This window comes from Chaetura pelagica, unplaced genomic scaffold (assembly GCF_000747805.2).
Source record: "Chaetura pelagica isolate M959 unplaced genomic scaffold, ChaPel_1.0 scaffold11, whole genome shotgun sequence".
Classification (NCBI taxonomy): Eukaryota; Metazoa; Chordata; class Aves; order Apodiformes; family Apodidae; genus Chaetura; species Chaetura pelagica.
Genome location: NW_009952694.1, coordinates 398049 through 408710, shown reverse-complemented (window position 1 = coordinate 408710; position 10662 = coordinate 398049). Strand labels below are relative to the sequence as shown.

Sequence of the window (10662 nt, the reverse complement as noted above, 5' to 3'; positions counted from 1 at the left end):
AGAACCAAGCAACATAGGTCCACAGAAACCTGTGTGTGGAAGTTAAACCTCTTCTGATGTAAGCTTTGCCAACCTGATGTCAGTATCATTCACAAAGCAAGACCCCAACTAGTAAAAATTCTGCTTAGCTACAGTCATGCCTTTTCTTAAACTGCCTGGAAACAATGGATGTTGCACAAGTGAAGCACTGGAAGTACTTCATGCTATTAGAACTCCTTGAAAAGTTACAGAATCATAATCTACAGTAGGCTTATAGAAGATAGTACTGTGTATGTAAAAGTACTTTTAACTCATATGAAGACATCTAGCAAGTGGCAGCAAAAGTGTCAGAACTGTATTGTTTTCTTTGCTGAGGTCTGTTAGCCTGAAGTGCATGATATGCATAGCTTTAATCTTGGGGATACTCTATACAGGAAACAATAGCTGTTGGCCAAATTCTGCATTTCAGTATTAAGTGCAACTTCTAACAAGCCCACATGAATCCTCAACTGACTACAGAAACAAAAAACTAGCCAGTCTTCCCTTGCAGTATGATAGTATATACAAGAATGAAACATCTGTACTTGAGAGGGACTGTTTCAATTTCATTATTTTTTGTTTCCAATTAGTAATATCCAACAGCAGATTTTCACTTCATTGTTTAGAGTCCAAAAAATCTTTACAGATGCCCCTAATAAGATCAGGAACCATCTGCTCCAATCCTGTGAACTCCCTAGTGAAGAAAGTATGAGATTCTCTTGGTTCAGAAGCCATGTCTTTCAGATCATCCAGAGGTGCCCAGGCAACACCGACAGAGAAGACTGTTATTCCTACAATATAATAATACAAAAAAATAGTTAGGAAAGTTTTGCCTATGGATACAAAAAAAACCCCAGCCATTTCTAAAGCTATTAACTAATCTGGCTTGAAAAAGCATGTTTCAGTACCTGCAGTCTTTGCCACTAAATATCAGTAATTTGCAGATTTGTCTCAGTAAGAATCTGGAAGGGAATATGGGATGTCTTAAGGAGCTAGTGTCTTAGATGGTTTTTTTGAGTGACAATCTGAATGTAGCAGTTACATGTAACATTTTGTAAAATTATTTAGAAAACAATTTCTGATACTTTGTGTATGCTTAGTGCTTTCAAGCATGAGCAGCCCAATAAGCTTTTTGGAGCAAAACTGCCTCTTTCCTTCCTAGATGATGATGGAGTGCAGGAGTAATGCTATATTGGATGGTATCATTGGTTGTGGCTTCACAACATGGCTCTTTGTTTTAAATCTACTAATTTCTTCCCTGTTCAGGAAAGTAAGACTGGGTGTATGTTTTTGTTTAAATTGTCATGAGTCAGTCCACTTACACCTGGCTCCACAGTGCTGATTTTCATCCTAATGGAAAACAGGTACTTAGAGCTCACACGTTCCTGAATTTAAAACAAGTACAGATACCTGATTCCCTGGGGCTGTATTTGCAAACTTTATTTAAAATCTTAACATTTACAATACAGCATAAATGGGATTAGTTAACTTCCATTGCTTTTAAAGCTGTGTCACTCACCTGCTTTTTGTGCGGCAGCAGAAGGTCCTCTAACATCATCGTAAGACTGACCATCGGTCAAAACAACAAGGAAATTTTTGTTAGGTCCATCTTTCATTGGCCCAAACACGTTTCTGGTAGTGAAAGAAATGGCATCGCCAGTAGCGGTGCCACCACTCATGTAGCGAATGTTCCGGATAGCTGAGAGGACCTTTTCTTTTGTGGTGTAGTCTGTGAAGCTGAACTCGGTACGCTGGTCGTATGTGAACTGCACAGCTGCAATCTTGGAACCTATGTCAGAGATCTCAAAAGCCTTAGCAACGTTGCTGATGAATTCAAGCACAAGGCGGAAGTTGCTTTCTCCAACGCTGCTGGAACCATCTATCAAGAAGCCGATGTTGACGGAGTTGTAGCACGTCTTACTGCACAGCATCTGCTCGTGTGAGCACAACTTCTGGACAAGAGGTTTCACATATTTGGTAGTGCCAAACCAGGTGGGCATTTGGTAAGAGAAGAAGCCATTGTTTCGACAAACAGCCTGGTTGAAAACAAAAATTCAACAGGTGAATACTGACACAGTGGCTGTATGGATAACAATCAGACATCTGGGTGATTTGTTCTCAAAGGCACGTTAGAAATGGAGTCTGGTGGTGGGAGTTTGGGGTAGGTTTTTACTTGTTTGTTTTTAAAGAAATTGAAGACAAACATCTTCAATTCAAGGCACTGAATACTCCAATATAGCTTATTTTATTCAATAATAAAGTCAGCTCTATCCCACAACCTCAGGAAATTTAAAATAATTTTATTCATAAGAACTGTAACAACTAGAAATTGTAATTATGTTTTTTGAAAATGAACTCAGTCATGATACTGAATATCAAAGGAATTGACTGCTCTGTATTTTTTCTTACACACTGAAAATTAGTGTCTGTGTTTTCCCTTTGAACCTGATAAACCTTTTATTTGTTTAATCTAAAATGTCATAAACACATACAGTTGGCTAAAAATATAGCTCTAGGTCATTCAAAGTAAAATTTCTTTTTCCTCTTACTTCCATGAGATGCATGTAACGCACAAGGTAATTGAGGAGGAAGTTCCACTTAACATCAGCTCTACAAAGTTGGTAACTACTCTGGTTAAGACAAAAATGAGGAAGGGGGGGCAGGCCTTGGTCACTGGAGGTTATGTCTTTCTGTGTCTGTAAGTACGTAGGAGTTGGACCTTCCTGCACTATGACTGGGATCAGCAGCAAGCCATCCTATGCCTAGAAGCAGCAAAGATGTGGTGCTTCATTCTGTTCATGTCCTGAGCTATGAAATTTCTGCTGAAATCAGACATCTAAAACCTCCCTGTGGGAAATGAGAGGTTTTCTCATTGGAGAGTAAGTAAAGACTGTAAAGAACCTGTTATGATGTGGATTTTTTCCATTTTTTTCTGTCCTGTTTGTAATTAAAGTAAGTAAATAATCATCCATAGAGCAGGTACTGAAAGATATGCTTCCCTGTCTGCCATTTCAGGATGGGCGATATCATAGCTGCATTTCATGGCCTATGACACATTTAACTGTACCTAGAATAGGAGATTCTTCTACTCTGAGACTCATGTTATTACAAAATCCAGGAGCTACAACATGGCCAAGTCTCTGAACTTGGAGGATAGTGACAGCACTTTCATACCCTTTTTTGTAGCCCCTTTACCAGGAAAAAAACCAAACAGTACTGCTTAGGTTTTCTACTGTGATCCTTTTAAATCACTTCATTGGAGATACATATATATAAATATTAAGAATTAGTTCATTAGGATTTTAGCATGATGCAAATTCTCTACAATCATACCAATGAGTAAAAAACCATATAATTATACTATTCTCTTACTTTGTCAACAAAACCAATGTCTTGCACCATTCCCAGCTCCTCTGTTGTGGGTTTTGCTACAGATACAATGAACACATTGACTCCAAATTCTCTGGCCACTATGCCAGCTTCTTCTAGATCATCTGAGGGCCAGCCATCTAGGAACACAACAATGATCTTGGGAATTCCTTTGCGTGCTCCATTTTCCAAAGAGAAGAATTTCTGAGCTGTGTACTTCAAAGCCTTTCCTAGTTTGAACAGAAAAAGGAATATGAAGAACAAATGTGATTACATTTGGCACCAGGTCCCTGCATGAAATTGTGCTGGATTTATGGATTTCTGTTACGATTGCAGGTTTCACCAAGTATAAAAGCAAAATAGTGTCCTGGGACACTTGATAATAATGAAGTTTGAGCAATTTATAAGCTTGAAAACAAACCAAAACCGTCCAAAAAAGCAAAACCAAACCACCCCCAGAAGAAAACCCGAAGCCCACAGATGAAGCTGAAGAAATCACTCACATTTTTTCACCCACAGGTCTAGTTTTGTACTAGGAAGTAGATATATTAGTGTCTGCCAAATGGATTGGAAGGAAGAAAGTTGAGGAGCTACCTAAATTTAGCTTGTGAAATGCAATGTGTTTGTAACACTCAGTTTCTTGATTTGGCAGACATCTATCTTCACAACCACTTATTACTTATTCCGAGTTTATTTTAACTCCTTAATTAGCCAGTACAAAAATAGAGAAACTCTAAGCCTTTTAAATATGAATTTGTTTCAAGATGTCACTCTATAGCTAGTGAAAAGTCAACTACTGTTTAAGCACAGGAAGTTATATTTGCCCTTCTGCTCCAACTAAATGTGTAATAGCCAACTCTAACTTTTGGAAATTAAATACAATCCATGGCGTTGTTCAGTGGAAAAATGCTGAACCTGACTAAAATGACTGTGGCATTTAAAACACTTTCTTACCTAACTGATTCAAAAGAACCCTATGAGGTACACACACACACATAAAAATACATATATATATATATGTGTGTGTGTGTGTATATATATATATAAATATGTGAAGCAGTAATTTCTATTTGCATGGAAGTATGAACTCACCTGTATTAGAATTGCCTCCTCTGAACCCTAATTCCTTTATGGCAAACAAAACATCTTTAGCAGCAGTGAAGTTTTTCAGATAGAATTCAATTTTTGGATGTTCACTGTGGAAAAATAAAACAGGGTAATAAAGTATGTAGTTCACTTTTCATCCTGCTATAGCATTAGTAAGCTAAAATACATGAATAATTTAGTTCTTGATCTATTTTTTTAATTACTAAAATAGAATTATGCTCCTTGCTTCATAATTCTCACAATTCTTAGCAAGAGGAATTATTTACCTGAGTGGGTAGATTAAGAACTAAGGCTGATTTCTTAGGCTTATCAAACAGCTAAAAACATCAGGTTGAAAATATATACAGAAAAAACCTGAACATGCCCCTAGTTAAAGAAAACTTATTTGTGTAATTGAAAATAGGCAGCTTTTCTGCTATTTGTATGAGAAATGCCTTCTTCATTAAAAAAATATGTGAAATGCAGTTTGAGTTATTTAATTTGGGATGGTTTAAAGAATGTTAGCTACTGACTCCATTTAAGAAATTAAAGACTTTAGGTATCCTAAGTTTCAAAAAGTCACTTTTTATTTGTAGTAAATAATGCAAAGAAATTACATTACTTGTGTGATGCAAAGAGTAGAAAGATACACACATACAGGTCAAAGAGCAGCTGCTGTGAATAAATGGTCTGATCCTGCATTAGTGTCACTAAAATAAACCCTGACAGCAAGCAAGAGCTGGTCTGCCACGCTGCATCTCATGGCAGAATAAGTGTCACAATAATACATGTTGGGGTATAAGATGCTTATAAGATGCTTCAGCTCCTCTAATGAAGAACTGAATATTCCAGGTGCTCAACCAATGACTGAGTTAATACACAATTTGTCCTTCACCTTACAGTATTTAAACCTAGCATAGCAAAGCTATTTCCCCTAGCTTTTGATGTCTGCAGTGAACTGGATTTTTCAGACTGGAATTCATTACATCCTAAAAGAGGCATCCAAAGCAGTTCAGGTGGTTGTCTTGTGAATGTGGTCTGATGACCATGAAGCACCATTTTAAAACTAGGCCTTTAAATCAGATGCAGACATCTACTCTGCAGTTGTCTAAAGGAAAGGGAGAGGAACAGACTTTAATGATGAAAGTTGTGATAGAGAAACACTGTATTCATCGAACAGACGTTTCACCTTCTTGAAATAAGAGAATTAAAGGCCTCTTTGTGCTCCCTTTATTCCATAAGCAATAGCCAAAGTGGTTAAGCCTTGGAAAACTGCTATTGCTGGGCACTAGCAAACTGCACTGTAGCTCCAAAAAACCTGCTACAAACATGTTGGATGTTGCAGTGGCTTTCAGACTGTTTTGCAGCCTGAAAACATACATAGCAGTATGAACAGTCTTGAAATAAAAAGTGACCATTTGCAATTTGAAAATATTAGCTGTATTAACCTTATTATAGACTGGTAAAAGCTTTTTTGTTTTGTTTTGTACATGCAGTAGCCATTTGTGACAATTGTCTCTCTACAACTTGTTAAAACAAAGCCATCTCTCCTTTGCTGAGTGGTTTGGCTGTTTTACTAAGGTGAGCTACAAAACTGTCAGCAGCAGACAGGCTGTGGGAAGTCCAGCTGCTCTCTCTATCCAAAGATCAGGTTTCACAGAGGCAGAAGATGATCACATTTTCCACATTTTCTCACATGGACATACACCTCTATATGTGCTATGAGCAAACAGTGCTACAGCTGGAAAAAGTTTGTTTTCCTTTGCTATTCTTCTGCTACTATTGAGTGAATATTGTTCTGCAAAACAGGGAGTGATATGTTAATTGTTTATTTTATTAATCAGTTATATTTTGATAGCTCTGTTCTTACCTGGCTTGTACAACTCCAACATGAGGCCCTTCTGTTCCAATTCCCAACATCACAGCTACTTTTCCAACAAAGTTTTTCTGCAAATTAAATCTACGTTGGCCAATGTTGTAACTTCCATCAATGAGAAATGCAATATCAGCTTTACAGTCTGTGAATATCCAAAATATTTAGACTTACTTAACACCAAGTACATGTTAGGATTTTGCTTTGCAAAAGTTAAATCTGAGTTCCTACCTTTGTTCCCAGCCTTTTTATCAAGTGGCTTCTTAGGTCTTTTACCTTCAATGAAGGAAACAGCATGGATCATTTAAGAACAAGATGAACAACCAGAATTTAACCAGAAAAAGCTCAGACCTCAAGAATTACACTGCAATCTATTTGCAGTAAGAACTATCAGTTGCTTTAATTATTAAACTTGCACTACTGCTGGTTCGCTCATTAGGGAATATTCTTTTCCAAGCAAAACAGTGTAACCTTCCTTTCCACACCTGCCTGGCTGATTCCTGCAAGGCAAGCGGGTTGGGTTGCTGTGGCTCACCACTCAAAGTGCTGCTACTTCTCAGTTACCAAGCTGCTGTACAGTGCACAATTGTAATGTTTTGGGTCTGTTGGCACACAAAATCCAAGTCCAGTAATTTCATACCACTGACTTTCATAAAAACTGATCAAGCATCTGACAGCATTTTCTGTGGAGAAATTCCCATAACCTCTCTATTTCTGCTAGGTAAGTCCTGGCAGCACTCACCTGAGTAGTTCTGGAAGAAGAAATACCTTATCTCTGTCTTCTCTGCCACTTAATAGGAATGTATCCTAAGAGCTCATGAACTCTTTCCTTCCTAATGTTACCTGTATTACTCTTCCAAATTCATTCAAGGTTGTGGTTTTGTTGTGGTTTTGTTTTTTTTATTTATATGAACACTACTGAAATAAATTTGCCTAATTACGAATGATTCCTCATTTTACTGATGGAAGATACACTGCAAAAGCAGATGTACATATTTTCTTCTTTAAAAACGAACCAATCCTATGAAACATAGCTCTTCAGGCAGGATTCACACCCTGCAACACTTCTGAACAGAGCAGGCTTCCCTTGTGGCAGAGACCTCGTACCTGTAGCAGGACGTGCCGTGGATACTGATCGTCCAACTGCTTCAAGTGCTGTATTCTTGGTACCTGTTAAAATATTGAAAGAATAGATTTACTATATTTTAGTGTATTTAGATGAAATTAGAAGTGCTTGAAGAATACTGTATTTCCAATAGCCTTTCTTCACCATTTTTCCTTAGATACTCTGGGAGTAGGACCCAGGTCTAGATGGACCTTTGGTATAATCCAGTATTGCACTCCTTGTTTTACAGGTAATTAATGTCTCCTTTCAGCTTCTGCATTTAAACAATAGCAGCTGATGAGTTACTCCAGCATATGAGAGGTTCTGAGGTGTAGTAACCATTATTTCTCGCAGATAAATTCAGGACTTGATCTGGAGAATTAATTTCACTTAAACCCTCACCAAGAGCACCTATAATTCTGAGTTCTTAGCTATTAATTTGCAACAGACACTCCACAAAGATTACTAGTATTTGAAAGATAGCAGGCTGAATTTTAGCTATGTAAACAGTAAGAAAACATTAGAGAGATCTATTTCCCAAACTTGAAAAGAATATACCAGAAAACACATACAGTTTAGTATTTTTGAAACCACCACAACATACATAACCAGTAGGCTGCTTTATACATTTTTAGGAGGGTGGTTTAACCTCCCCCAGGTGGCAGGGCATGATAACTAGTTTGCAATCAGGCCTGGTATGTCAGCTACACAGACAAAAACTTGTGAAAAAAAACAGTGTCATACTGGAGCTCAGTGACCACATCACATCTGAGGTGACATTATTGCTACTTTCGAAGGGTCAGTGTTCTGTTTGCAGGGAACGTTGCATAAGCTCTTTAAAGGGAATAGTATTTTAAGGAAATTGTAGAAAAACGTAGATAAAAGAATGAGTTAAAATAAAAACTTTTGTTACTACATTTCAGATAGCAATCACTTTTTTTTTTTTTTTTAATGCATGCAGGAGCACTGAAGAAGTTTCTTAGAGTTCTGTTAGTACTTCAAATGTAGTTTGTAAAATTAAGTGATCCACCTACGAGTCACTGAGAAAGATGAAGCCCATCTAGAGAGCACCTGAGACTGGATCCCATTGGCATTTACAGCAGGGTAGTTTTCCTGTCCTGGGAGAGTCTGGACCCTTACAGCTCCTCCGGCATTGGTGATCACCCCCCTGAGAGACAAAAAGAGTTGTTATAAATCAGACTTTTTTATAGCAAGAAAAGACAATACAGTTATACCATTATTAGTACATTGGACACTAGCTCCCCAAAAAAGACACCATAGAGGCAAGTGGTTGTGTTCAGTCTAAAGCAAGCCATAAATTGCTGAAAAGACTTTTGAAAGAAACTGTTCTGCAGAGCACCACACAGGGGGAAAAAAAAAAATAATTCTGGAAATTCTACAATTCTGGCAGTGTTCAGACTCTTTCAAGAATATATCAGTTCCTAAAAGATAGAGCGCCAGCAAAACATATTTGAGCTCATTCTGCCTCATAAATATTTGTGACTGAAACAAAATTCAGTATGCTTAGCTACAAAATGACCAAAACTAAGAAAACTGGAAAGAAAAATTGCTGCTTATAATAGTAATGGATACATAGGGTCTCTTGTTAACTAACTCAGAAATGGTATGCAGCACTGATAGCAGCAACCAAGTTACTGATAATTATATGAGCAGAGCCTAAAGCATCTTATTTCAGAAAATTCAGGGTTAAAGCAGCCCAAAGAGAACTTCACTGTTTTTGCAGGCAGAGAGGCTCTTGGCGTTGTTTGTTTTTGGATAACTCAAGTGACAATAATATGCCTCGGAACTGTTCAGCTCTCTTTTTCTGTGCTACTGAAAGAACAGTTAATATTTTTAGAGGCCAAAATTCAATTCTGAGCTTCTCCAAGAGCGAGTTAAAGCTTGATGCTTGGGCAGGTACAGCACTGTGGGAGGCAACCAACCATTTCAAGACTATTTAAACAGCTACTTGCGCCTTTGTGTTTATTTTTCTCATCTGTTAGGCTTCCTGCTTGTCTGATTGCAAATATTGCAGAAGTAGAATAATCAAGACTAGAGCTGAGAAAACCTTGCATTTATTTGTGGTAATATGAGCTCTGGGTATCTGTGGCAAAGGCAGCTTCCACATGAATCTCCTTGTGGACTGCTGTTAAAATACATTCCTCATTCATGGATGTGATTTGCATTTCTAAATTGAACTCTGGTATATAACCACAGTCATATTTAATGTATTAAATAGATTTCATAAATGTATTTAAGATTTAATTCTTATCACTTAGAAGATTATTATAGTATCAAAATATACAGATACTTTCTCACCTAGGAAACTGTATAAAATATACATACAGAGGAGCTTTGGTAAAGTTACCTGGAATGAGTGTGAAGTTAGCGAACACAAAGAACACTTTAACATTTCTTTTAAAGTAATGAGGGAAAAATATATGAGAGACTGGTTATTTTTAAATAACAGGAAAAATGCAGTAAGACAAAATTATCTTGAGCAAAAATGAAATATTAATGTATTTAGAATATTTCAATCCAATTAGAACATAATGTTCTGCTCCACTACCTGGTTCACTTTGGCACTCAAGCCTTCACTAGTGTCTCTGTCTTAATGGATACAGAAATGTGTCAGAAATAGAATACATGTGTTTAATTGGAAGAGTTTCTAGTTTAAATTTATAATTGCAATTTTAGTGAAGCTACTTAGGGATTGTATCAGCAAACCTGATCTACGCTCAAGTTAACTACAAAGAAGAGCTTAGTACCTCTTCCTCCTTCCTTTGTTGTGAACTTGAAACTTCAAGCACTGGCTGAATTAAACTCACAAACACATTCACAGCCAAAGAATTATTCCTGTAAGCAATCATTTAATCTTGTTTTAGTCACAGTGTGACCAGTTCTGTCTACACTGTTCCATTTTATCTACCAGTCTTTCCTTTCAATTGCCACATAATCATTCAGGGTAAAAAGAAAAAAAAAAATAATCTAGATAGTCTCCATCAAATCTGGAAGCTTTCCACTGAAACTAGAGTAGATTTATTTGCTCCTTGTCTACTTATTGAAAATTTTTGATTCTGTATTTATCACAAGTCATAAAGCTCAACTGCCTTCTGAAGATACACTATTTCCATCTGACAGTTCCATTATTTTTAATTATAGGTGGGGCTGATATTAAATGTCAATATAACATGAACTACAGCTTTATTAA

General features: G+C 37.0%; 1 protein-coding gene across 1 annotated transcript in view; it reads right to left on the bottom strand.

Moving 5' to 3' along the window:
• Window positions 1–427: 427 nt before the first annotated feature.
• The window catches only part of COCH (cochlin), a 22658-nt gene continuing 12423 nt past the window's right edge, over window positions 428–10662 (bottom strand). Inside the window, exons 3-10 of the mRNA XM_009993927.1 lie at window positions 8486–8619; window positions 7454–7516; window positions 6578–6622; window positions 6344–6491; window positions 4480–4583; window positions 3391–3617; window positions 1538–2054; window positions 428–809 (exon numbers count right to left, since the gene is read on the bottom strand). Coding sequence (XP_009992229.1) covers window positions 634–809; window positions 1538–2054; window positions 3391–3617; window positions 4480–4583; window positions 6344–6491; window positions 6578–6622; window positions 7454–7516; window positions 8486–8619 — 1414 coding nt within the window. The 3' untranslated portion in view covers window positions 428–633. The remainder of the gene's footprint in view (window positions 810–1537; window positions 2055–3390; window positions 3618–4479; window positions 4584–6343; window positions 6492–6577; window positions 6623–7453; window positions 7517–8485; window positions 8620–10662) is intronic.